Source organism: Urocampus carinirostris, chromosome 10 (genome assembly GCF_059441175.1).
Source record: "Urocampus carinirostris isolate Australia breed hairy pipefish chromosome 10, RoL_Ucar_1.0, whole genome shotgun sequence".
Classification (NCBI taxonomy): domain Eukaryota; kingdom Metazoa; phylum Chordata; class Actinopteri; order Syngnathiformes; family Syngnathidae; genus Urocampus; species Urocampus carinirostris.
Genome location: NC_142358.1, coordinates 22452650 through 22480360, shown reverse-complemented (window position 1 = coordinate 22480360; position 27711 = coordinate 22452650). Strand labels below are relative to the sequence as shown.

At 37.6% G+C, this 27711-nt stretch overlaps 1 protein-coding gene across 1 annotated transcript in view; it reads right to left on the bottom strand.

The window, feature by feature from the left end:
* Positions 1-27711, bottom strand: part of igsf11 (immunoglobulin superfamily member 11) — a 213347-nt gene that overhangs the window by 13087 nt on the left and 172549 nt on the right. The window contains exon 3 of the mRNA XM_088346315.1: positions 20905-21068. Within this exon, the coding sequence (XP_088202441.1) occupies positions 20905-21068 (164 nt within the window). The remainder of the gene's footprint in view (positions 1-20904; positions 21069-27711) is intronic.

Sequence of the window (27711 nt, the reverse complement as noted above, 5' to 3'; positions counted from 1 at the left end):
AAAATAAATCAAAAGTCTGAATAAGTGGTTGTTTCAACTTCACTGATTTACGAGAAAAAAAAAACACTTTCTGTACCCATGGAGTTCTTTAAAAAAGTGTCCACTTCACTGTATGCATAATTGATAATGTTTGACTGCAGAAATGTCAACGGAAGCATGTTAAATCAAAACATATGCTGCTAAAGGTTGCGGAAAACATTCTCCTCTCGAAGCGGGATGACAACAACAACCCGATTCTATGAAATAATTTCTCTGATGTCAAACCAGCTTTGAACTCTCCCGTTTGTGCGACCGAGCTCCTCGCAAAACAGCTCTCACCCCTCAGCTGAGCCGGCACAAAAGATAAAGAAGACGCAACAAACACAAGGTCCGTGCTCGTAAGCACAGGGAATCGCGCACGGGACCAAATCAGAGGGGCCATTCACTTGGCTGAAAAGAGTCCTCATTCAAGTGTTCAAAGACCCGACCATAGAAACAAGCGGCTTCAGTGTGCGCGCCTGTGAGCGTGACAGTTTTGATGAAAGCTGTGTATTTCTGAGCTCCTGTGTGGGTCTGTGTGTGTCTTTTTTTTTCCCCCTACTGTCCTCCAATGCTGTTTAAGCGTTGTAAATTGCGCGCCTGCAATTTCCTGAGTGCGGCGCGCTCGCTTTGTCCTCTTACGTGCAGATGAATAGGCAGCTCCTCAGCTGTGATGAGAGCCTGCAACTTCATCCCTTCTATGTCCGTGAGCTTTGGTGTGTCAGTGCGCATCCACTTACTGGCGGGATTGCTGTATCAATGCATCTTGGCTTGAGACTGAGAGTGTGTGATTGCAATGACAAAATAACTGGCCCTGGTGTATGACGGATTGTGGTGTTTTGTTGTTTTTTACAATGCAATCGTGTTTCATACCCTGATGACTATACAATGTAATCTCAGTCCTGGCTGAAAATGATCTGATCACTCTACAATGATGCAAAAACCGTACAGAGAGTCATCGACACGGTCCAAAATGGGCAAGACGAGATCAGTCAAACAAAAGGGTTTAATTTTCGATTTTTGTTTTAAAGGATTACCGTCCCATAGACAATTTGAAATGATCAAAAAAATAAAATAAAAACTGGTCACCACCTTTTTAACCTGCTGCCCTGTGGTAGGTGCTACAGGTCCTTTTAAAAAAACAAGGACTAATCGACAGTTTCTTCCCAAAGACCATTAACAAGTGCTGCCCATACATATATACACATACATACAAGCAGAATGCGTTGTCTTTGGTTAATATATGTTTGCATGATATGTTTTTGTATTTCTATCCAAATCAATTTTAAACCATATTTCACTGGAGTAAAATGTAGAAAATTGCTTATGTTTTTTTCTATGAAGTGACTTTAGCCCACCTTTGCTACTATCGTGCGTGAATGGTTCATGTTTTGGGATTTGGCTTTTGTACCCCTTGAAAATTCAAAATCACTGTTATAAGTTTAAGAAAATACTGTCTTGTTTATCACATTGATCATATTGGAATATATTTGTTACATTTTCAGTAGGTTTAATTATTTTCACTGAACTAGTTGCATCCTTTTAAATATGTCCATCAATCCTGCCCTCGGCTTGTAACAGATTTTTCTTTTCAGCTATTTGACTTTGACACCACTATACTATGACTAAGGACCTTTTGCAAGAAATGTCAAGGGCACACTAAATGCTAACAGATCCAAAGTAATACGGTGAACTTAGCCAAGGCAGATATTCCATTATTTGCAAGAAAATATAATTCACAAAGAACTACGAGATGAAGAACTACAGAGTCAATTGCCCACAACAAAAGACTTAAACCGGAGAGTCTGTAACATGCTATGGCAAAGAAATAATGTTTTGAATACAAATTATAATAGTTTTATAGGTATGCAAATGCAAAAGCTGACAACAACTACTGTTGTGTCAATCTACTTAGACGCATTACCACATTTCTACCACCAAGACGGCAATCTGGAACACATTCATGATTGGTTAATAGTTGTTTCCTGAGCAAGAGCAATATCCTCATCCCTCAATACTAACTCTAAAAATAATATTTTTCAAGTTATATTCCCACAAATCAAAAACAAAAAATGCAACAATACATATTTTGTGAAGAAAACGTTTGGGTTGACTTTTACTTGGAAATAACTCTAGGCACACCTTGTTAATTAAAAAATTAAAAAATCAGTATGGAGCACAATTTTTGTATATACAAGCATAATGGCCCAGGCTTGGCGTTGCCATGCTTGGCGTTGCCGGGCATTCAACTTGAGAAAGGATATTGGGGCCATGATTTGTTGAAAAAAAGTGCCAGGGAGCCACTAGGGAGTGCCAACGAGCAGTATGAAAGCATGCAACTTCAAAACGGCTTGTACAAGAAAGCGGGTGTTTATCTATTTTGTCGGTATTTTTTTTTGAGGGCGGTGTGGATTGACACGAAAGCTAGCTTAAGACACTCGCAGAGGCCCAAAGTACGACTGGGTAAGTTTCTACATAAATCAGTTTAGCAGTTCCGGAGCCTATAGGGCATATTCAAATACATACACAAATACTCACATAAATCGTGATTTATATGATAGTATATATGTTTATAAATGTTCAAAATTCAAAACAAAAAAAATATATACCAACGTTTAACAATAGCATAAACTAAAAGAAAAAGAAAAATATCGAATTATTTTTTACCCATATAAAGGCTAAATTAATTATATATATATATATATATATATATATATATATATATATATATATATATATATATATATATATATATATATATATATATATATATATATATATATATATATATATATATATACAGAAACAAATATTCTAAACATGACATTGAAAAATATTTTAAAAGGGTGACAATAAATCAAATGTTTAACTGTATATACTGACCCTCTAAAAATAAACTGCCCCCTCCTACAAGATAGACATAAAGAGTAAATGATGATGATCGCATCAATATTCTTACTTTACTCTAGTGAAAGTAAAAGGTTGCTCAAAATTGGCAATATTTTCTTATGAGAAAGCACATTTTAGGTGTTAGATGATTAAAAACAAGTAGATATACAACAACATAAAAATATTTGCAAAAAAGTCTTACAATTTGTGTGGTATATTAAGAATTTGTTTTTTTCTTTGCGTTTTAAACCTTAACGAGTTAAACAACACCATTCGTAGAGCTGTTTGAATGTATTGTAGGTGTCCTGATCATCTCATTTCCCCGAGTGACCTCCTTGGCTTGGCAACCGTGCAAACTGAAAGGAGGTCAGCACAGGCATTCGAATGACCGATTCAACTGGCTCAAGTCTGGACCCCCTGCTGTCCTTCAAATAGTTTGCCTTAGCTCTGACATGTTCTAACCTATAGTGTTATATTGTGCGTGTTGCAAGCGTTACTTGTTATTTTCTGACTGTAGCCTACTTTTGAGCAACCCAAAGGACCTTTTGGCTGGGAACACAAGGGATACGGCTACCGCCTGAATAAAGCCTGAATAAACCTCTAAACCCCCACAGCCTCCCTTCAATTTTCCAACCATAAGCCGTCACTGTTATCTCTTTCTATCCTCTGAGACATGACATCAACAATATGAGCCCTCACTCACTTTAAACTGGAGGTTTTGCCATATGTTTCCCCTCTGATTGTATTGTCAACAATGTGTCCATGGCATATTATGTGCATTAGTAAGGTCCCTAAACCAGGATTTTGTTTATATTTTGGTGTTAAGCCTTCTAAGTTGTTCAATAGTTTGGGTTTCCGATTACTCGATTAATACAAACGAGTTAGCCCATGTATAACATGAATTGTTCTCCATGTAAACGAATGTGAAGAGCGTTATTGAACAGAGGCACCGAGTTATCGCTTGATGGTCAATTTCTTCTCTGTTGCTTTTATCTCTTTTTCATGACTTGCAAAGATTCTTGATCTGAGAAGCCTGATACGGCTTTTGCACCTTACTGGCACTGTTATAATCACAAAACGGGCCTTTCTTGAATACATATATTTTTCCGCGTCATTTACCTTTATGCGCGATCCTTATGGCAAAATGCAGGAGTTCCATCTATACATACAATGTGTGAGTCTATGATTTCAACTGAATTATCAGGAAAGAGTACTTTTTTGAGTGCAGAGATAGACATAAAAATATGTCCTTTTATTGAATGTAAAATGCATTTCACTTTCAGAGTTTCACGAGAAAGGACACTACTCACACTACATGAAAAAAAAGCCCACAGACGCTCCACTACTTACGACCCTTTGACTTAAAAAAAACAATGATAGGAAAATGTTTTCCGGAAGTCTAAAAATATCAGGACACTGCTGTAAGTTAGATTGTATAGTGTGTGCAGCTTTTTCCAAGTAGAGGACAGTACTGTAGCGCTTCTTTCCGCTGAGTGGCGCTGTGAGAGGTCACCCAGCATCCACCCTGAAGAAGAAATCCGGCTTCTACTTCATAGTTCGTGTGTAAACATCCTATACTGTATCTCCAGCGCGCTAAGAACTCTGACATTTTTATTGTTTAATATCTTGTGCATCCATTCAATATGGTTGGTGTAAAGTGTAAAGAATAGGGGAGCTGTTTCTTTTGAAATGAAAGTGGAATAAGAAAGCTTGATGTGGTTGAGAAAATGGTTGGATCGCTTTTTTGGCAACTTTTTACCACGGAGGAGGAAGTCTCCAGCTAATATTCCAAAAGTAAGTTAAACTTCATTTTATGTATCTCTATAGAGCATATTATTTTATGAAATGTTTACTTTTTAGTACAAAACATACAGGTTACTTATACAAGCCTTAAATATACTTATACAAACCTTAAACATACAAAATACAGCACTGAAGCAATTTACGAACAAATTCAACTTACGAACGATCTCGTAAGTAGGGCAGTGTCTGTATTTGTCTCATGTGTTACACATTGTAATGCTGCTGGAGAGAAACTAAGAAAAGGGTAGGCGGGAATTCGGAACTCTACCTCATTAGATTATTTTTTTCATTTTCTGCTTTTTCTTGTTTCCTATTAGCTAGGCAAAATTGCAAAAGGAGCAAGCAATGATGGCTCAGCCAGTGGGGTAGACTGGGGGAGGTTGAGATAACACGGAGCAGTGTGAAAGTGTTCTTCTTGTTTAAGACACGGAAGTCGAATGGAACTTGTTAATTTACTCTATATAGAGACTGAAATCTCTCTTGACGGCAGCGCGGCGTGCGCAGTGGTTAGCGCATGTGCGGCACAGTTCTGAGGTCGTGAGATCAAACCTCCTGTGTGGAGTTTGCATGTGCGCGGGTTTCCTCTGGGCACTCCGGTTTCCTCCCACATTCAAAAAAAAAAACATGCATGTCAGGTTAATTGGCTGGTCCAAATTGTCCCTGGGTGTGAATGGGCGAGGGAATTGTCTGTCCCTGTGTGCCATGCGATTGGCTGGCAACCAGTTCAGGGTGTACCCTGCCCACTGCCCGAAGATAGCTGGGATGGGCCCCGGCACCCCCGCGACCCTACTGAGGATAAGCGGTCCAGATAATGGATGGATGGATCTCTCTGGACTTCAAATATCTGAAGGAAATCATGGTAAGAATCCATCCACCCATGTTGCATACAACTTACAGTAATCTTTTAAGGGTCATTGGGAATATTAACCTACCCCAGCCTACTTTAGACAGTAATGACATACCTGTTAACGTATATAATTGTATCAATGTTTTGCTAATATAACTTAGTACATATTCAGAAATTAGAATAATTTTCATTTGACACATTTGTTTATTTATCACCCATTCATTTTATGCAGTATAAGGCACACAAGATATATCAATTTGTCCCCAAATTTGAAAATGCTCCTTATAAACCAGTAAATTTGAGAATAGGGTGCATGACAAGAGTAATGATTACAGTAATTTAGAGTATACGTTACAATACAAAGTTTTACAGTACCATATTCGTGCAATGATTGATCATTGATAAACATTCCTGATCCATGATCTCTTGACCCCTAAACCACCAGTGATAAAGGTGATGTAAAATAAGGCATTACAGCTTATCATATTACACAATTACACACTACTTTTGTGTACTGGAAACACCGATTTGCATAGTGCATTCTGATTTAAACAGTCACTACACCGCTTTACCAATGAAAGTTAGAGAATGGAGAAAACTGAAAGTCTTTTAATAATATACTATAGAAGATCTAGTGGTAAAATGTCGGCCCGACCCAGGTTTGATTCCTGTTGAATACAATGGTTTGTGTTTTTGGTCAGTGACACTTTTTTAACTAATCAATATTTGCATATGGTTAATCAGTATCTCTTACTGAAGTTTCATAGTTTATTTTTTGGGGACGAGCCTTCAGTCTGGTGTACATCATAGTGCAGAAAAATACAATAATAAAACTTTATTTCCTGTGGCCACGTTTTCCCATTCAGCAGATGCAAGCCAGCATGTCACCTGTGGGTTTATCGTCGTTCATTGTACGAGTAAAGGTGATCGTGGTGACGCGAAAACTCCCGGTTACGTCATAACATTTAGGGACTGTTTCCCTGCCTTAGGGACCGGATGCATCGCAAAAGTCTTTCCATCTGTCTTCCAACGAGAGCTTAACAGACGATGCATGACGCAACATGACAATAAGCCAAAATAAACCAACAGTTGAATGGTCACAACTGGGGAAATAAAGTAATCCTTCTGGACCGTGCCACTCGGTTCCCTGACCTTTAAAACAACAGAGATGATCTCAGGAAAACGATTTACAGCAAACTTCTCGAAAAATTGTTGCCAGGCTGCAACTACATAATTTCCTTGGTTGAGTTCATTGCGGCCAAAGGCCAATATTAAACTCTTGACTTACGCTAACTACACAACCCATGTGTTCAGTAAACACGGAGGAATCTGGATTAATATTTTTTATAGTTTTTCAAATTACAAAATAGTGATACTTTCAGCTTAATAAAACATTTGACAGTTTAAAGGTTTATGAAAAAAACAAATACTCTGCGTATTTTCTTCGTGCGTTGTTCTGCATTCTGATTTGCTAACAAGAGGAAGATGTTTTCTATTGCTCAAAACGTGACTCGACCGACTAAACTTGCTTTGCAGCCACATGCGGGTTCTTTGGCACTCCCTAGTGGAACTCTGAGACTTTTTAAAACATCATTGATAATGGAAAAATATATGGTTTTCGAAGGACGGCACCAGAAGGTAAATACCGTTTTCTGTATCATGTAAAGTAGAGTGCAACGTGTCCTTAAATCCATAAAGTTGTGTGCAATAAAATGGCAAATCATAATTTAACAATACAAAAGTTATTTGTAAAAAAATATTTATAAGGTACAGTACTTTTATTTTTATTTTATACTCGAGCCTCTTAATTGTAATTGTTCTTGAGTAATAAATAAATAATAGTATTAAAAAAAGGGTTGTGCATTGCGGTTTTTACAATTGCAGGGCATTTTTAGAACATAGATTACTGGAAAAATGAGGGATTACTGTATTGGCTCCATTATTTAACTGGATTTTCATATTTTTCGAAATGTATTTTTTAGAATATGATTGACTTCCTAGTCATTGATAATGACATAGTGAACATTGTTTAAAACGAGATTAGACAAAGCAATCCTGGATAAACACTAAATAGATACTTAAAGAAGAAAAACAAGATAAAAAACAATGTCAGACGAAAAAGACGAAAATAATTACGAGTTAGTGCTTGGAGTCTGCATCGTAACAGCGGTGCAATGAAAAATAGCGCAATAACATTTAGCTGCAACAACATTTTAAATAAGGTCAATAACCCCACAACCCCTTAACCAACCTCTTTAAATGTTGCAGAAAATTCAATTTACCACAATGGCTATACAATCAACATAAGTTGAAAGAAGATCATATTCGTATTTTAGACTTGCAAATTGATTACCGGTAATTGGGCTTTACTGTGGGGTTGAGACTCTGTAAAGGGACCCTTTGTACTAAATGTGTCAAGAACTGGAGCAGGAGGAGAACCCAAATGCGTGACGTTTCTTACAAAAGCTTTTATTTTACGGGAAATGGGGCAGTTATGCATGTTAACGCCAGTGAATCGGCGATCGTTGGGCGGAAGACGTAAGGCAGCAGTCTGGTGTGGAATGACAGGAAGCCAGAGGCCGACGAGATCGAAACCAATTGCATGAGCAGATATCGGACGGACGGGGTCGATACCGGACAGGACAGGACAGACAGGATTGATATCAATTAAACAGGACAAACTAGACAGGTACTAAACTGGAGATCAATATTAAACATATATATTATATATATATATATATATTATATATATATTATATATATATATATATATTATATATTATATTATATATATTATATTATATATATTATATATATTATATATATTATATATATATATATATATATATATATATATATATATATATATATATATATATATATATATATATATATATATATATATATATATATATATATATATATACCACAGCCATATCCCCCTAGTGGGAGGTGGCTAGAGTCTTTTTCTGACTCTTTCTGGGAAATCGATACAGAGGAGGGGATTCCCAGCCCCCTCGCTCAACCCAACTGAGGTGTTGGGAGTCATTAGGTGACCAAACCCCCCAATTCCAACCCCTAATGCTTAACGCCAAGCAGGGAGGCAACGGGTACCAATGTTTAAGTCTTAGGTATGACTCGGCCTGGGCCTGAACCACAACCTCCCAGTCTCGGGGCGGGCGCCATACCCCCAAGGCCACCGAGCTGAACGGGACAAAATAAACAGGAAACACTACCGGACAGGAAACACAAGCAGGAAACCGGACAGAGTCTGAACCCACGTCTTGCGGGTTCAGAGGTTCGTTGACGGACTGACAAAGGGTGATTCAGAGCACTAATCTTAAATAGAAGGGAAGCCAAACTGTCAACGAGCCGCAGCTGGCGCCACACAGGCAGGGCTAATTGGGCGCAATGGCAACCGTGACAATTTGACAACTAGATGTCGATGTAGTCTGTAGTGTGCAAAAGCACAAAAAAGAATACAAATACAGACCGCACCATTTCTTTCTGATTTATATAATCTCATAAAACATCCCATATTCCTTCAATTGATAAACTCTTTTATACCTTCAGTACTTATTCATCCTAGCAATATTTTTCAACATTCAAACGGCATTGCAACATTCACAGGGTTTTGAGTCGGTGGGAACCCGTAGTATAAGATGGCCGACAATCATGTCCACTCCCTTTAGGTGAGGCTCATTTAATGTAAAATGAATTCCAATTTCCCTACCTAAATTTTATTTTTTTCAATATGCACTATGTATGATGGCTCATGTAGTTTTGCCTATTGCTGATTCTTTTCAGTTAAGTTTTTTTTTTATTTTTACCATTACGCGGCTCCTAATAACACATAATGTCCCTTTAAAGCACAATATGATTAATGAGTGCAGCTATTGCTGAAGGTTTCTAACTTTAGCACTTTGATAGTTCAAAGGCTTTTAGAATAAATCAACTGCAAGCATGTTTCAACTCTTTTAATATAAATACTTAAACATACATGTATAAACACATATTTGTTTGATATTTCTGTAATGTGAACTGTGTACTTGTGATTTATAATATAAATATTTAAATATTTATGGTCCCCTGTGAAAATCTGAACACCAGTAGCACGAATAGAGAGTCTTATCCACCATTGACCCTAAAACTCCTGAAAGCTCTTTAAGACAGAAAGCTTCTTTCATCACACTCAAAATTTCTTAAAAAATGAAAAAGAACAACATTCATAGGTATGCAACTGATGTCCCCCAACTGTCTCTGAACAAATCCAGAGTAGTACTGTTAAAGTGTTAACAATTTTTGGACTTTGTTTTCCAAGATTACTGAATTTTCATATCATTTTATGATTATTATTAACTCATTCAATGCCAGACTCTCAAATGGGAAGAGCCGATCCCAGCCAATTTATTCTATTTTGACTTATTTTTGAAGGCCTACAGAAACAAAAGGAACCCTAATCTTTCATTGTAAAACACTACGTTTCTGGCTTTTAACATTGTTTAGTAAGCAATAGTTAAACATTGTTAGGTATCTTGAAAATACTCGTTTAGAAGGAGAGGATGCATTTCAAACAAAAGTTAACTTCAGTGCTTTTTTTGCATTTGTAATATCTCCAAGATCTAAACAATGCTCTTCATAAAAACAAATAAATGGTAAATGGTCTGCAACAAGGGCACTTTGCTTAAAACATTTTTATTTCAAGAACTTATATTCATGCCATTTGCAAGTACTTTTTAGCATCCAATGTTTCTGGTGATGTGATCACACGTTTTTGGTAACCCTGGATGATGCCAGGACCAGGACAGGAAGGAGAACCCACTCGCGTAACATTACTCACAGTTTATTTGGGAGAAGAGAAAGATGCGAACACTCGATCCGGAGATCGTTAGTCGCGGGGAGTAGATTGCCCGGGACGCGGAAGTGGTCAAAATCAAACAGATCGTGGCTAGAGCAAAACAGGGTTAAAAACACAGGGAAAAAAACGGAGATTCACAGGGCTTGCCAAAACATGAGTAAAAACACAGGGAAAATGGAGATTCTCAGGGCTTGACGTGTCAAAACAGAGTTTCGCAGACGCTCCAACAAAAGGCGACTCACAGGACAGCGTTTAAGTAGTCACAGGGAGCAATCAGTCAACGAGCTTCAGCTGGTGTCCATGGGCGGAGCCAATTGGGTGCCATGGCAACCGTGACAGAAGCTGGCGCTAAGCGGCATGGACATATTGGGCGCCATGGCAACCGTGACAGGTGATCGCCTTCCTTCGTGCGTGCACAAAATTTCATCCCTCCCTTACCGGATTATGACAAAGGGACTTGATCATATTTTTTTTAATGGGAAAAGCTCTTTGAAGCTCTGTCGCACATTTGTCTATGCCTTGCGAGTCTCACCACACTGCGTGGTGCTACCTACATACAATCATTTCCCGGAAAAACGGAGTGTAGTTTATGAGTGGTCAAAAATCTGTTTAGAACCAATACTGCCATCTAACGGTGATTCATCATACTGAAAGAAAATCCCAGAGGCCTGATACTTACAGATTAGCAGCTCGAGACCCTTTATAATAATCTTTAAAATAAAACAAGAAACACATTTTTTTTACCTTTTATCAAGCGGCGACAATGCTTTTGATAAAAAAGAAAACTGTAAAGTGTTTGATAGAGTTTGAAAGTAAAAGCAAATGTATTTGTGTAACTGACTGAAAAAAAACCTTTATTAATGGAATAAAAGATTCTATTGTCACAGTATTACAAGGTAATGGACGGAGATGCCATAGATTCATCCTCTGATGGATTGGAAGGTTGGGATGATGCTCAAAACCTTATCATCTGAAATATGTTGACAGATGTTCTCCATTACAGATTAACATCATTTTTTGCACCACAGATTATCACTGACCTCGATATAACCAGACTAGCAGTTCATGTCACATTGTACCGTTATACTTTTCTTTATGGAAACAGCTGCTAAAAATACCCTTGCAACATTCTTATTAACTAATCACGGACATAAAGGTTTAATTAATCAACATTGCCATTCAGATGTAAATTGGACATCACGGTCTATTTATCAACCACTAATTAGAAAAGACTGGAAAGGTTTGTGCATTACCACAGACCTTTCAATGTGCATAGCACCAAGCCTGTATAGCCTCATACTGCAACAACATTCAAAAACAAATTCTATACTATCCTTTATACTATTATGTATCGACATCATGCGTACATCTGACCACGGCTTAACTAAATAATTTTGAACCCAGTCAAGTCAAGTCATGTTTGTTTGTATAGCCCGTAATCTCAAAGACTCTCAAAGGGCTGCACAGACCCCAGATTATTGCAAACCACAGACTATTATTACACCTTCCCCTGATCTAAAATCTACATGAGGCCAAGGAAGAACTCAAAAACCTCAACATGGTTAAAACCAAGAGGCTGCATTTGCCATTATATGAATAATGTTGGCAAAAAGACCAACTCATACCTCCTCTAGAAGGGCGTTATGAATGTATTCAGATATCTTTGCGGTGTTTTGTATTTACAGTTGTGGAAAAGGGCAGCTCACCATTTTCCTCTGTCCCTTGAACACTTGAGGAATTTGGCGACCCAGCGCCATAATTATCAATTATGATGGATATTCAACGGCATTTGTGCCGCACCATTTTCAAACAAAAAGTCTCTCCAGAGACTTGACGCCAAAAGCAAATTGCCACGGTGGATGCCATGAGTGCTATAAACGTTTTACCTTTTTTTAAGTTGTGTGTGTGTGTTTATTAGCATTTATTCATCCTGGCTTTAAGTACCTGGTGTTGCCAGTGTCTAAATGTTTTCTCAATATAATTCTATGACCAAATTACATAAATAGCATACATTTTAGAGTTTAGGAAGTGTGACGGTGGATGTAAAACACCCAAAAACATGAGAGTAAGAAAACTCACACCATCGAGTTAAGCATGCACAGGCAGCATTTTTCAAAGTAATGCCAAAACAGGCAAGTATGTGAGAGGATTTGACGTTTGTCGTGCTTTCGCCGTGTAACAGAGCTCGATTCGCCGCACTGTCGCTTTTTATCTGAACATGGTATTTAAATTCGAGAAGACCGAGCGCGAAGTGAGTGGTCGGAGAGCGCTTTTTAGAGTGCCGACGCCGGCTGTGAGGGCTTGTAAGTGTACAGGGTTCTGTTCAGTAATTCTTAATGGCTTTTAGCATCAACTGTAATCATTTATGACATTCTCTTTCTCCAAAATGACCTTATTCCGGTGCCGTCGCCAACTACCCCCCACAAATTCACACAAAAAGCTAAAAGTGCTTGTTTCTTCTCAGGTACGTCATCGCACGGGTCGGTTGTGGGTGGCAATAGCCACTTAAAAGTTGCTTGCCTGTGTTTATACATTTTAAGTACTGTATATGTTATTTAATTTTAAGTAGAGATTATTGTCTTGAGTATAGGAAGAACTAATCAATTAATCGACAAGGAATCATTACCAAATTAATCGACACCTATATTTTAAAATAACTAAACACATTTTAGTTTATAAATTCTCTGAATTTCAATTCCTAAACCTATATTTTATTTCCAAATTTTAATGAGTCAGCAGAATTAGCTTTTTAAAAATTATGAAATGCCACTAAAAGCATTGTCACACGTTGTTTTAGTCTTATCACCCATCTGTGATTAGACTCATCTTTGTTGCTCTATACTCCAAAGTCCCAAAAAGGTGTACAGTTTGAATATTACAGTGAGCCGACTCTTTTCTGTGGCTTTGTTTTCGTACAGTATATCGTTATAGATTGTTGTCTATTAAGAAGAATCACACTGCTTAGTAACGTCTTTTTGGGAAGTTGAACCTCGGATTCAGGAGGGGAGCAGTTTGGTATTCGTCGAGTCCAGATGTAGACCCTCTGCAGGGTTCTTGAGGGTTCAGAGGAGTTTGCCCATCCAGTCTACTTGTGTTTTGTGGACTCGGGAGGGCATTTGATGATGTTCCTCGGGAGCCCTGTGGAGGGCTCTTCAGAAGTCGAGGTATGGGACAGAGAGGTCTTATCAGAGCTTTTAAAAAACGCTACTGTATGGTCGTTGTCAGGTCGCTGGAGTTTCCTTATTCCTCGAGAAACGATGATAAGCAAATATATATATATATATATATATATATATATATATACACATAAGATTATTTTTGAAGAAAGTTGTAACGTGAATTGTTCTGTGTTACTTTGTGCATATTAACTTGAGAAGGGACTGCACAATACACAAAGAGGTAAGTATTAGTTTCAGGAGCGAGCAGCAGCAAGTCAACTGCAGGAGAGAGAGTGGGAAAGGTGAGAGGAGAGAGAGTGGGAAAGGTGAGATGGCACAACATTCATTTGGACAGGTAACTTAAAATTAGTTTTACCTGGTTATATCAGTATCAGAAATTATTTTTCCCCCATTTTATTAACACTCCACTTATTGAAACATGAATATTTTGTTTGTTTGTTTGTTTGTACATGATTCAATTGTTTGTTTGTTTGTACATGATTCAAATTGAATCTTTTCTTCCGGCGCCGTCACGAATGGCAGCCACTCCAGCAGCTCCCGTGTTATTTTCGATTGTTCTCGATTGTTCTCAGCTCAGGGATGCTGCTGGAAATGTGTATTTCCCTTCGGGGATGAACAAAGTATCTATCTATCTATCTATCTATCTATTTAGTTAGTCCCTATAAGACCGATGCCAGAGTTTGGTCTGCATTGACGGCAGTAAGTCAGATTCGTTATCAGTATCAGATGCCTCTTGTCACTGATTCTGTACATAACTTTTATGGACATCGTTTTTAAACGAGCCATAAAATGGAATAGGCCCGATTTGGAAGCCTCAGCATTGCACCTCTGCTTGTTGCAGATGATGTGGTGCTGTTAGATTACTCAAGCCATGATCTTCAGCTCTCACTGGTGAAGTGGCTGGGATAAAGATCAGCACTTCCAAGTCCAAGACCAAGATTCTCAACCGGAAAAGGGTGGCATGCCCTTTTTTCGGTCGAAAGGTTTTGTGGTTTTCATAGAAACAAAACCACTTTTCAAAGTGTTGGCAACACATTTGTTTTTAGGGGTTAAATTTTGGAATATGATATACATTGTCAATATAAAAATGATATATGCTCAAGAATTTGCCCCTTGAGTAGTGTTAAACATATCATTATTATTATTTTTCTCTTTCCTTATTTATTTTATGTTTTTTTTCTCATTGTTTTTCTCTGTATTTCTGTCTGTTCCCTTAAAAATTGTTTCATGATGAAACAGTCAAACACTACCAAGTTGAAACTGTCATGTCAATTTTGTTTGTAAATGATGCAATGTTCTAAATGTAGTATATAAAAATATAACATAGATTTTTTATAAAACGATTTTGGCGCCCTCTATCGGTCCAAAGGGGTACTACAATTCACAACAAAACTGTGCACTCTAAAATGCATTGATTAAACGTTATTGGTTCGCTCATAAATCACGTGATACAAACAAGATTATTAATTGCCAACGCTTTTAGTCATCGATTTTAATCGATTTTGTCGATTCGTTATTGCAGTACTAGTTTTTTCTTATGACGTCTTGGTGGTCTACCTGTTAAGTCTAGGTACTCCTACAGCCGTGACCCAGGTTTGATTGAGATTGCATACAATGTTTTGAAATTCAGCTAAGCAATGTTCTTTAATAAATCAATCATTGCACAAATATGGTACTACAACGTAAAACCTTGTGTAGTAATGCACACAAACAAATACTGGATGCATTTCCAATCTTATCCACCGTATTTTGCAGTATACAAGGCACACTGGCTCATAAGGCGCACTTAGACATTTCTGGCCAATTTGGGGTTTTTAGGCGCACCTTATAGTTTGTAAAATATGGTATCTGGTAGCACTGTGTTTACATTTGTTGAGCGTAACTGATCAGCCAGAATGTTGCGATGCGGTGTAAACATTTTTGCCCGTATGAACGCATGGATCCGATTTCGCATGCATGTTCATATCCCTGCGTGACGCATGGACACAGTAAACATATAAGGTATGCATGGATGCGTGCGGATCTGTGCCGCACTTTGGACCAGTCTGCAGCTCGTTTGTGTCTCGGCGTGTATTCGTGTGAGCTTCAATGTGGAGAGAACAGCTGCTATGTGAAGCCTCGACGTGGGCACAAGCTAATTAGTGCAGAAGATAATCATATTATTTGGACGGCCGACCAGCGGAGGTTCAAAGTGAGGGGAGGCAGGTGAGCTTGTACTGCCAGAAGCTACATGTTAAATAAGTTACAAATCAAGTCCTGAAAGAGGGAGGACGAGTTAAGGTGAAAGTGGGAGGGTCAATGAGGGGAAACAAACCCTACAAAGAAATAAAGGCAAAGCAGGAAACATGAGAAATTAAACTAGAACATCCATCCATCCATCCATCCATTATCTGCACCGCTTATCCTCAGTAGGGTCGTGGGGGCAGCACAGTTGTTAGCGCGTGTGCGGCACAGTTCTGAGGTCATGGGATCAAACTTTCCTGTGTGGAGTTTGCATGTTTACCCCGTGCTCGGGTGGGTTTCCTGCCACATTCCAAAAACATGCGTGTCAGGTTAATTGGCCGGTCCAAATTGTCCCTAGGTATGAATAAGTGAGTGAGTTTTCTGTCTCTCTGTGCCATGCAACTAGCTGGCAACATGTTCAGAGTGTCTCCTGCCCACTCCCCGAAGATAGCTGGGATGGGCTCAAGCACTCCCGCGACCCTACTGAGGACAAGCGGTGCAGATAATGGATGGACAATCTACAACTATTCAACTTTAATTGCTAACACTTATTTCCCCCTTTGTGTGTTCAGATGTACCGAAGGAGATTTGTTTTGAAAAGAGTGAAAGCACATTTAATAAGATAGTTGTCTTTTAATTCGGCTCGTCATACAAAATTGGTAATATTATCATGACTTTGTAAGTCTAGGACAGAAATACTGCAAAATTATGCTATTTTGCGCTTAAACTAGGGACCTACTACATCATTTTGCTTTCATTATGAAAAGAAAAAAGTACTAAAGAAATACTCCAAAAATACTGCTACAGTAATACCATAATACATAAATCTTACTACAGAAATACCGCAAAAATTCAGCAACAGCAATTCTACGAAATAGTACGAAAATAGTACTTCGAAAATACAATACTAATACTACAACAGTAATACTACAATGATTATACTGAAATACTACAAAAACTACTACATAAATACTACAAATATACTACAGAATTGCAACAAAATATATCAACAGTTATCTATCTATCTATCTATCTATGATACAAAAATACTACTACAGAAATACTACAAAATTACTGTAAAATTACAACATAAATTAAAATTAAATTTAGCACATAAACCAGGGACCTACTACATTATTTTGCTTTCATTCTTAAAAGAAAATACTACATAAATACTAATAAAAACATCAACAGTAATTCTACGAAAAAATACATAAATAGTACTAGTACTACTAAAATACAACACCAATACTACTAGGGTAATACTATAATACTTCAAAAACACTACTACAGTACATACATACTACAAATATATTACATAATATAATACAAAAATACTACAGAGAAATCCTACAAAATATTTTTAGAATACAATAATACAAAAACAGTACTGCAGAAATACTACAACATTTCTGCAAAATTACAACACAAATGAACATGAAATTTAGCACTTAAACCAGGGACCAACTACATTATTTTGCTTTAATTCTGAAAAGAAAAAAAATACCACAGAAATACTACAAAAATACTACTACAGTAATACCACAATACAGAAATCTTACATCATAAATACAACAAAAATACAGCAGAAATACTACAAAAACATCAACAGCAATTCTACAAAATAATGCAAAAATAGTACTATGAAAATACAATACCAATATGACTAGGGTAATACTATAATACTACAAAAACACTACTATAGAAATCCTACAAATATACAACAGAACTACAACAAAACACATCAAAAGTCATACTATGATACAAAAATACTACTGAAGAAATCTTACAAAAATATTTTGAGAATACTATAATCCAAAAATCCTACTACGAAAAGATTACAAATATACCGCCACAAAAGTACTACAGAAACCAAACGGAAATACTAAAAAAAACCTACCATGGAATTACTACAAAACACAACTACGGTAATACTACAAAACTGAATAAAAAATAAAGTGCTTAAAACAAAGATTTAATATACTGTTTTGCTTCAATTCTGAATGTTTCAAAACCATTTAAATGAGATTAATTATTTTAAAACAACTAGAAAAAGAAATGCAACATGCAGATTTCTGCATGTATATTCATTCCTAAATTAGAAACACTGGATAGGTCTCCAGGCAACATTTTTTAACGCAATGGAGTCCGCGACTCCAAAGGTTTGCATGTCTGAGATAAGGGCGGAGCGGGAGGGCCAGCAGGGGGGAATAAAAACAAATTAAGAAGTAGAAGCAAAGCAAGAAACTGGGGAATTTAAACTAGAAAAACATGATCAAAATCAAATAATGGTTCGCTTTCTGCAGCTCTACAATCTACAACTATTCAACCTTAATCACTACAACGTATTTTCCCAAGGTGCGTTCAGATGCAGCAAAAGAGATTTAGTTTGGAAACAATAAACGTTTAAGATTTGCACCAACGCTTGCTGCATTTATTCAACAAAACTACTTCAGACGGATGTATTTCATGTGTAGGAAATTACATTTGCAGTAAGTTCACACGATAGAAAGTCCAGCTTGAAAAATATTTTTTCAAATATATTATCTTTTACATAATAATTGTCCTGTACTTATTTTTAAATGTTATTTTTATCATCTCCAATCGCTCTACCTTGTAAAATCAACTGCTCATTCACCCCGACACTCTTTAATCGTATTTTTCGCTTTTAAGTCTTTATTACTTGTTTATCCTGGGCTGTCCAATTTTGGTGCAAACGATGTTCTCTAAATTTTAAACGGCTATAAAGATGATTCCATTTAATTATACGACGGTGATTGTTTACTTTTAATAAAGCAAGTAAAAAACATATATAAACAACAGGAGAATGATGATTTTCTTTTCCGCGGCTGTGATAGAAGTGTATGCAGGATTACTCCCTTAAAATGTGGATTTATTTTTATTTTGTTTCATTTTTTATTCTCAGTACTAGTGATGCGCAGTCAGGTGAGGCAGGGAAGGCACAGCCTCACCTGTCGTCATGAAAGTTTTCTCATTTAAATTTTTGGATTTTCTTCAAAATTGCTGACAATTAATTGTAACGTATTACTGAATGTCTGCAGATGCAGAGTGAAGCACACAATTATCTTGCCTCATGACAAAGTGCTATGATGAGACCAAGGATTCTGATTCGGCACACACTTCAGTCCTCAAACAATAAGATTTGTGGTAGTATTTGCAAGCTAACAGCAAGTCAAGCCATCCAGTATTCATTACAGAGTCTGTTAAAGGAATGTTAGGGTATAAAGATTAAAATATTTCTTTATTGAGCAATGCCTGTAGCCATGTACCACAAAAGACTTCCTTCCAATTTTTTTTAACTGGCAAAAAATGAGTATGAATACTAAATGATATAGGATTATGTATTTGCCTGTAGGACTTTAAAAGAATGAGCACATGCATTACATGCATTGTAAGCGCGCCGCTTTTTTTGTGTAACTTCCAAAACTAGTTAGGACTTTTTCTATGTGTCTTATTTATCTGGGATAATTTTAAGAATTGTAATCAGAAAATTACTTCATTGCAGGTCTTATTGCCCTCTCTGTTAAATCAGTCTATGAAATACATTATGGTTTATGTCCCGCGAATAACACATTTGTGGTTTGTGTACAGTCCGTAACATTTTTTGTTTAAAAAGCTCTTAAGGCTTTCTCTGAACACACCTTGGTAAAAATAAAAATTGGAACCGTATGTACCTGTTTGGACTGTTTGGAGGCAGCAATCCACATGAGGCCAATGCAGCAAAGTTACATCGGAAATTCTGTTAGAATCATCTCGACTACCGTGTTTATTCGTGCATAATGCGCACGTTCTGTTTCTCTATAGTCGAACATTCAGTACTGGTACTGTGATCAAAAACAGTGTGATGAAATAAAATGTAAAGCCTTTTCTCATGTCTTCTACATCCCCGGTGGTCTAGTGGTTAGACCCATCACTTTGACCTAGGTTTGATTCAACTTGCAACCAATGTATGGTGAGTTATACTTTCAAATGATCAATCATTGCACAAATGCAGTAATATACTACAGTAAAACCTCTTGTATAACGCACACTCAAACTTGAATTTAGGTTAAAAAAAAATGCACATTATAGCCGAATAAATATGGCTGGCTTTTGGACTAGGTTATCTGTATCACTCCTTTCTTCACACAAACCTGGGATGTCAATCTGAGTTTTGCCCCGGGACCAGATCCAGACTTTATGTTTGTTCTCAAGCAAGCTGGATCAGTAAAAGAATGTCAATTTAAAATGTTTAGCTTACTGCACTTTTTAAGTATTATTCAGCTTATGTTAGTAGCCTACCCTACATATTGTAATCATGGCTGACAAGGGATCTTCTCTAGGAATAACACTTTCATTCACGAACAATGGGAAATAATTATTGATATGTTTGGCATTGAATGTGTTAACTGCTTTATTTTAACGAGTGAATGCAGGTGTACACCTAAACCAACTCACCACGCTATATAAACTCTTTGAAAATGTAATTATCTGAAATGATCTGCATTTATATAGCGCTTTTCAAGTCAATGACTTCCCAAAGCGCTTTACATTGTGCTTCACATTTCCCAATAGCGGTCGTGATCCGTGCAGCCATGTAAGGCGCTAACCTGCTTATTGGGGGCATTGGGGGTTCAGTGTCTTACCCAAGGACATTTCGACATGTAACACAGACAAGCCAGGATTCGAACTGGGATCCCTTAATCCTAAAACGATCGCTCTACCTCCTGAGCTACTGCCGCCATACTGGTTTGAAATGAATAAGCGAAAAATACTAAAAAAAAGGTTTGTGCATGGGTACATAAGCTCAACCAACTAGACTAGGCCTACTCAAGCTGAGAGTAAATTCTTTACTGCCCTCAAGTGGCCAAAGAGAGCATTTTGTATTTATTTTTAGAAATCGTAACTTTTGATAGATATGACCTACAGACTCGGTTCCTTCATTTGGCGGACTCAGAAATTTACGGCGGGCAAGATTAAATCATCAAACAGGCTTGGTCTGGCTCGCAGTCGTTGTTTTTGAAATACTGCTATAAATGTTATTCTGTGAGGTGAAGTTTCACCATGACTGAGCGAGTGTGTGTCACCTGTTCTGGCTGGTTGGCGTTGGACAGCGGGATTACCATCCAGATAATGTTGAGGTTGTTGAGAGCAGCGCTGGTGGTAAAGGAGCAAGGCAGGACGGCTGCTTGGCCTCGGGCTACCTGGATGCTGCTCTGCGACACCATCACATCCAGCGCGCCTACGCTCACTGCAGGGACAGAAAAGAAAGACATCTTCAGAGACAAAAGGACACAATCGAAAATGTATGAGAATGTTCAGATTAAATCATAAAAAAGGTGTGATAAAAATGTCTAACATTTGTAAAATAAAAAATATGGATTATGTGAATTTACTTAATAATAAAAGGAAAGTGCTTAATATTTAACTACTAGATGTCGCTGTATTGTGTATGGCAATCAAAATAGTGTTTTCAACTTTTTCAGAATAACGTGCAATTGCACCTCCACTAAACTAGGGGGCAGTGGGGTTTGGTTTACATTTAGCCTCCACACAGTGTATTAAGCATTAAGTATGAGCATTGTGTATGAAGTGTAGACACAAAGTGTAGCAAGCCTTCAAGTGGCCCCATGAAAAGAAATATGTTTGTCACGGATGTGGAGACAGGCAAAAAGAGATGGGATGAAGAGATAAACAAAAGTCTCCTCTTGTAGCGCTTCACTGTGACCTTAGAGGGTGACAAACAAATGGTAAACTGTAAATGTAGTGCATTCATATACCTCTTTACTAGTCACTGTGGACCTCCCAAGGGTTTTACAACACACTTGACACTTTACCCATTCTCACACACACACCGATAGCAGAGTCAGTCATGCAGGGCAACTACCATCAAAATCAGAGGCAAGTACACTTTGACATTTAACTCGGAGGAGCCAGGAATCAAACCTGCGACCTCTTTAGTCTAGATGACCACTCTAACTCCTGAGCTACTGGTGCCTCGATTGACCCAAGATTGTCTTGGACTTGAATATAGATAAATAATTTTGTCGGGATTCTTGTGCATATCATATAATACATTAATATAAAGTTAGCACTCTCAAGTCAATCAGAATTTCCCAGATTATGTTACAGTATTACTTAATAAGACGTTAACTGATATGCCACAGGAAATTGTCCATTTTAATTAATAATTTTACTCAGTTTTAAATAATTGATACATTGAAAGGAGATTGTGTACAATGCCATGGCAACTATGACAAACAAGCATAACAATCAGGCTGTTTTTCTGTTGTGGGAAATCACAATAATTCTGAACCAAACATTTACCATTACAAAGCAAAGAGCTATGGAGACAGTTTTCTCATCTGGCCATGGCTGTCGGATATAGCAGACTCACAAAGACAAATATGAACGCGCGCAACCTATTTCTAGTTCGGCTAAAGAAATTACAGCCTTGCGTAAACTAAATTACGTCTCCCCCACAAGCAATGTCCGAAACCCTCAATGACTTCATCATATCGAAAGATTGTGAGGAGGATGACTCTTCTGATAGAATTACATATAATTGATCACGTCCTGTTAATCCTCTTTGTTAGTGATGATGTCCGATGCCGATCTTGCTATTAGCATGCAGGAGTCAAGCCAAATTTTTAAACACGAAACACTAAATAAGGATGCTTGTGTTTTATCTAGCTAAGGGATGTCAAACTGAGTTTGGCTCTGGGGCCGGATCTAGACTCTCTTTTCTCAAGCAGGTTGAAGAATGTCAACTGCAAATTTTGAGCTTTGTTTTTCAGTATTAAGCTTTGTCACTTACCTTCATTAGTAACCAACCCTACATATTTTAATCATGGACGACAAGGGGTCTTTTCAAACATAAGACATTTACATAACTGCCAACACAAACGCATTAGACTACCTCTTTTCACCCCCTAAAAATAGTTAACCCTTGTTTGAATTTAAACAACTAAAATAAATCTTAGTCTAGAATTTTAGTCTAGGGCTGCTTTATTATGAAGGTAGACTAAGTATTTGTGCGTGAATAAACTGCTAAAACGATAGCATTAGACTTTCATTGTGGTAAAAGTTTGCCACTTCCAGTTTTTAAACAAACACGTTTTTTTTTTTATATTCTAGAGACGGATTGTATTTTGCTCGTGAAAATCGAGTGTGCCATTATATCAACTGCTTTTTAATGTCAAAAGGTTGGCATGTATGAATTTATTCTTAATCACGAAAATATAAAATACTTTCATGCTTGGAATTAAATTAAATTATTTTAACGGTTGAGGGAAGGCAGTTTAGAATCCGAACCAAGTCACCACGCTATTCAAATATATAGCAGCCGAAGAAAGCATTTAGTTTGCATTTATTTAAAAAAACATAACTTTTGATAGAAAATATCTAGATACCTGCTTTTTTATATACTCAGGAATTTATGGTAAACAGATTAACTCATTGAATGGGCCAAATCTGACCCGCAGGCTGTATGTTTGTCAAGCCTGTTCTGTAGGTGGACAGCTAGCAATCTGTAATTACCCATCCCTAAATTGTACAGTTTTACGCTTTGGTATCGGATATTATAAGTACAAATATGAAAGTACAAAAGCTAAATAAACTTTTCTTCATACTGTATCAAATTACATACTGACTCATGTCCACACTTAATATATGAACACAACTTCCACAGTATTATGAATTGTAGGGGCATTTTTTGTCCCTTAACTAAAACCATCAACATTTTGTAACGTCTGGTATTCATTGCAGAACAATTGCCGCACCCCATGTCAGGCTTTTGACATGTCTGACATGTCATCAGTAAATATACAACTTTAGTTGAATACAATATATATGTATGTAGCACATTGTTGTCATTTATAAACAGTAATCCTCACTATAATATCAGAATTCAGGATTAAATCAGGCCGGATCCGCCCCGCAGGCTGTATGTTTGTTTGATATGCATGATCAAGCTTGTAAAGTAAATAGCATCTTACATCTGAAGCTACCAAGAAGAAGTTTTTTTTTTTTTTTTTTTTTTTTTTTTTTAACTCTCAGACCAACTGTTGCTTTCCTGGAAGCAAGACTTCCCACGCATTCTTCAGCCCGGAAGACACAAGCAATGTTCTTTAGAGATCGGCTAACCCACTCACCATTGATATAGTCATGAGAACATGCATTCATTATTCAAACCTTTTTACTTAGTGATATTCTCCTTAAATGTCATGTCAGCCCCACTGTGACTACTTTGTAGGAATCAATGTGCATGCGGAAGCCGACAAACAATGTCCTCATTACAGGTAATGAGCTGCAGTGAAGACATTGTAAATGCAAGGAAAGCTGTAATGCCAGAAAGACCCGGCAGACACAAAAGAATTAAGAACAAAAAAGACAGAAAGAAAGGGAAAAAAATGCTGAATGAGCAACTATCAGTGGAAAGGTTCCCCTAAGGCTGCAGTGTTTGAAGCTCGCAACAGTTGAAGGCTCATTTGATAACTCAGGAGTTGGAAATCCTGGGGTCTGAGAAGAGTAGTCAGTTTCAGATTTTTGTGGAAACACTATATACAGTATAGTGCAGTGGCACCTCTTCTTAAGAGCTTAATCTATGCAATAACTGGGCTTGTAGCTGTAATTCTTCATGTCATGAGCACATTTTCCCAATGTAAAATAATTAAAAACAAACTGGTTCGCTCCTGTCCCCCTAAAACCATCCAAGGGACTAGCTACTATATAAAACAAATCTTCCTCATCACCAAAACACATTCAAATACTAATAAAACATCATAAATACATCAATAAAATGGACAAAATAATGCAAGTTTATTATGAGCACGTGGTGCGGAGGAAGGGGTGGGTGGCGTTTTTCTCTGTATTTTATACGTGTGTTGATCTTTTCACATTGTGTATGCGGTATAACTGATCTCATCGTGCCCATTTCACCTCTGCTTCGAAACGTCTCTGTCAATGGTAACTGACGACAATGTAATCAAGGGTTGCAAATATTGTCGCGGTATTCTACATAGGAATGACCAATAATCCCCAAGGTATCACCAAAAACAGAACCTGTAAATATCTTAACGCCATCATGAGAAGAGGAGTCAGAACAAGAAATCATGGCCAGGGTAAGTCAAACCACAGCCGCACTAGCAATACTTAAACCCACCTGAAGGGACAAGAAAATAGCAGTGATATTACAAATCAGACTCATGCAAGCCCTGGTTACCGACATCTTCCTCTACGTTTGCAAGATTTGGACTCTAACAGCAAAAGTGAAAGTGAAAATCCAGGCGTTGGAGATGCGATGCTACGGGAAACTTCTAGGCATCAGCTACTTAGCCCATGTGACAAACGAAACTGTGCGCAACACCATCAGAGGGAACATTGGACGCAACGAAGAACTGTTGTCAACTATGCGCCAACGAAAACTACAAGAGGTATGATCACAACACAAGATCATCAGTACTGACCAAGATAATTCTCCAGGGCACAGTCCAAGGGGGCAGGAGGAGAGGAAGACCAAAAAATAACTGGGGTGACAACATTAGGATGAACAGTGGCCAACTTTTTCATGACCCAAAAACAGGCCAGGAACCGTCAACAGTGGAGAAGGTTGTCCAGAGTTGCGTCCTCATTGGTGCCCCGATGACCAATAGGGTTAAGGGATCCGAGAATCGTGATTACATATAATCTGCCATGCTGGGAGTAGATAGGTGCTTGAAGTTAATGTAACTCCAAATGAATACATACTCAAAAAAGAGTCGCAGCACAATTTCAATTTTTTGTGTTTTTGCCTGGGAAATGTTTTAAATGACAACAGACGTCTCATATGTGATTCCCCCCACAGCCCATGACCTTTTTGTGACTTCTTGGGGACGCAAGACTCAGTAAGGATGACAGAGCGCTCAACTGCAGTATTACTTTCAGTTGCCTCATAATTGTGCGTACTGCTCGATTCAGAGAGTTGTTCGCTTCTTTCTCTCCAGGAGCAGGTAAGTAGCCACGAACACAGAATTATATCACATTTTTTCTAAGGAAGTAGTAAATGAAAATATAAAAGTTCTTTGTCAATTCCAGTTAGTGATGGCTCACTGGCCCATCAGAGCCTTTAAAATGACAGTAACACAATAATTGAATTTAACTGTGTGAACCAAACATTCAAAGGGGTGATTTAATATTCTCAATTCATCAGTCGGATTCAATGCATTTTCCAAATACTATATATCAGTCAACAAATAATCATTTTGTTGCTGAACTGTCGTTATTTCTCATATTCCCTGTGTCAAAATGGAGACTATGCGAAATGCGGAGCTTGTCATAGATCACTTGAACACCTAACATGTTGTTGATTATTCTTGCCAGGGGCTGGGCACAGCAGTCTGTCTGGATTATGTGAAAATTATGTAAAAAACATTCACAGCGCCCCACTTTTTCAGTTCAGTGTTTTAAAAAAGGAAATGTATAGGTGGTAAATAATTGAGCATAACAAGCCATACAATTAAACGCTAAGATATAGGATTTTGTTCTCCAACAATGCAAAGCATATTTGAAATTAATGGTTTGTTCCTCATGTTAATCTTTAACAGTGCTGCTCAGAATAAAAGCAGTTTAATATGACTAACCAAAATACCCCAGGTTTTTAGTATATGTTTTATTGTTACATACCATACTAGTTACCAGTAGGTGCAGTGGATTCTCAGAAAACAAACAAAACTCATCATTCATAATAAACATCTTCCGAAGACTGAGCAATTGGGCAAGTAGTTTAAAGGGGTGTGTTCAAAAATATAGCAGTGTGGCAACCAATGTCTGAGTTAATCAATTTTTGGGGGGAAAAAAACGTGTGAATCCATGGCGCCTATTTAAAGATGATGAAGCCAGCACAGGTTGAACATGCATTTCAGGAAATTGGGTCGTTCAAGACACTGCTCCGAAAAACGGCGTACTTTGATTAAAATGTTGATTGGAGAGGGAAGAACCTTAAAAGAAGAGCAAAAATGGTTGGCTGTCCAATGCCTTTAAATAGGTAGAAAAACAAGGGACACGTGAAAGAACCAGAATGGAATAGGGCTCAGTAAATGATCAACTTCAGGACGATCAAACAGTCTGCTGTTACCTGTAAGTGCCATGCCAGTGAGAAAACGTCTGTGTGAAGCAAAATTATTTTCAGAAATCCTTCACAAAGTCCATCCGTTTAAAAGGCCTGTGCAGAAGAGGTTACAATTCGCTAAATAACACACCTAAAGAAAAATGGAGGAACATTTGATGGACTGATCAGAGTAAAATGTTCCTTTTTGGGTCCAGTGGCCACAGACAGAGTGTGAGATGACCCCCAAATTCTGAATTCAAACACATTGAAGACAGTAAAAGATGGCGGTGCAAGTAACGTGGTCTGGGCATGTTTCTCTTACTCTGGTGTTGGGCCAATTTATTAGATACCAGACATTGTAGATCAGTTTTTGTATGGTAACATACTTGAAGAGGTTATGTTGCCTAATGCTGAAGAGGACATGCTCTTGAAATTGGTGTTTCAACAAGACATTGACCCCAAACACACCAGTAGACAAGTCTAGGTTCTAAACCAATAAAACAAATGTTATGGAGCGGCCAGCCCAATCCCCAGATTTCAATCCAATCGAGAACTCGTGGGGTGATATTAAAAATGCTGTCTGTGATGTAAAATCATTAAATGTAAATGAATTGTGGAATGTTGGTAAGCAATAATGAAGTGAAATAACAATTAAAACGTGCTGCGAGTGAAGTGAGTTGAAAAAAAAACTGTGGCCATGCGACTAAATATTAGGACTGCTGAATCCTACCTTTTTTTAATCCTACAGATTAGTTTTGAGTTTGTACAGTCAACAGCAGCCTTTTTTTTAAACTCCCCTTTTAACTAT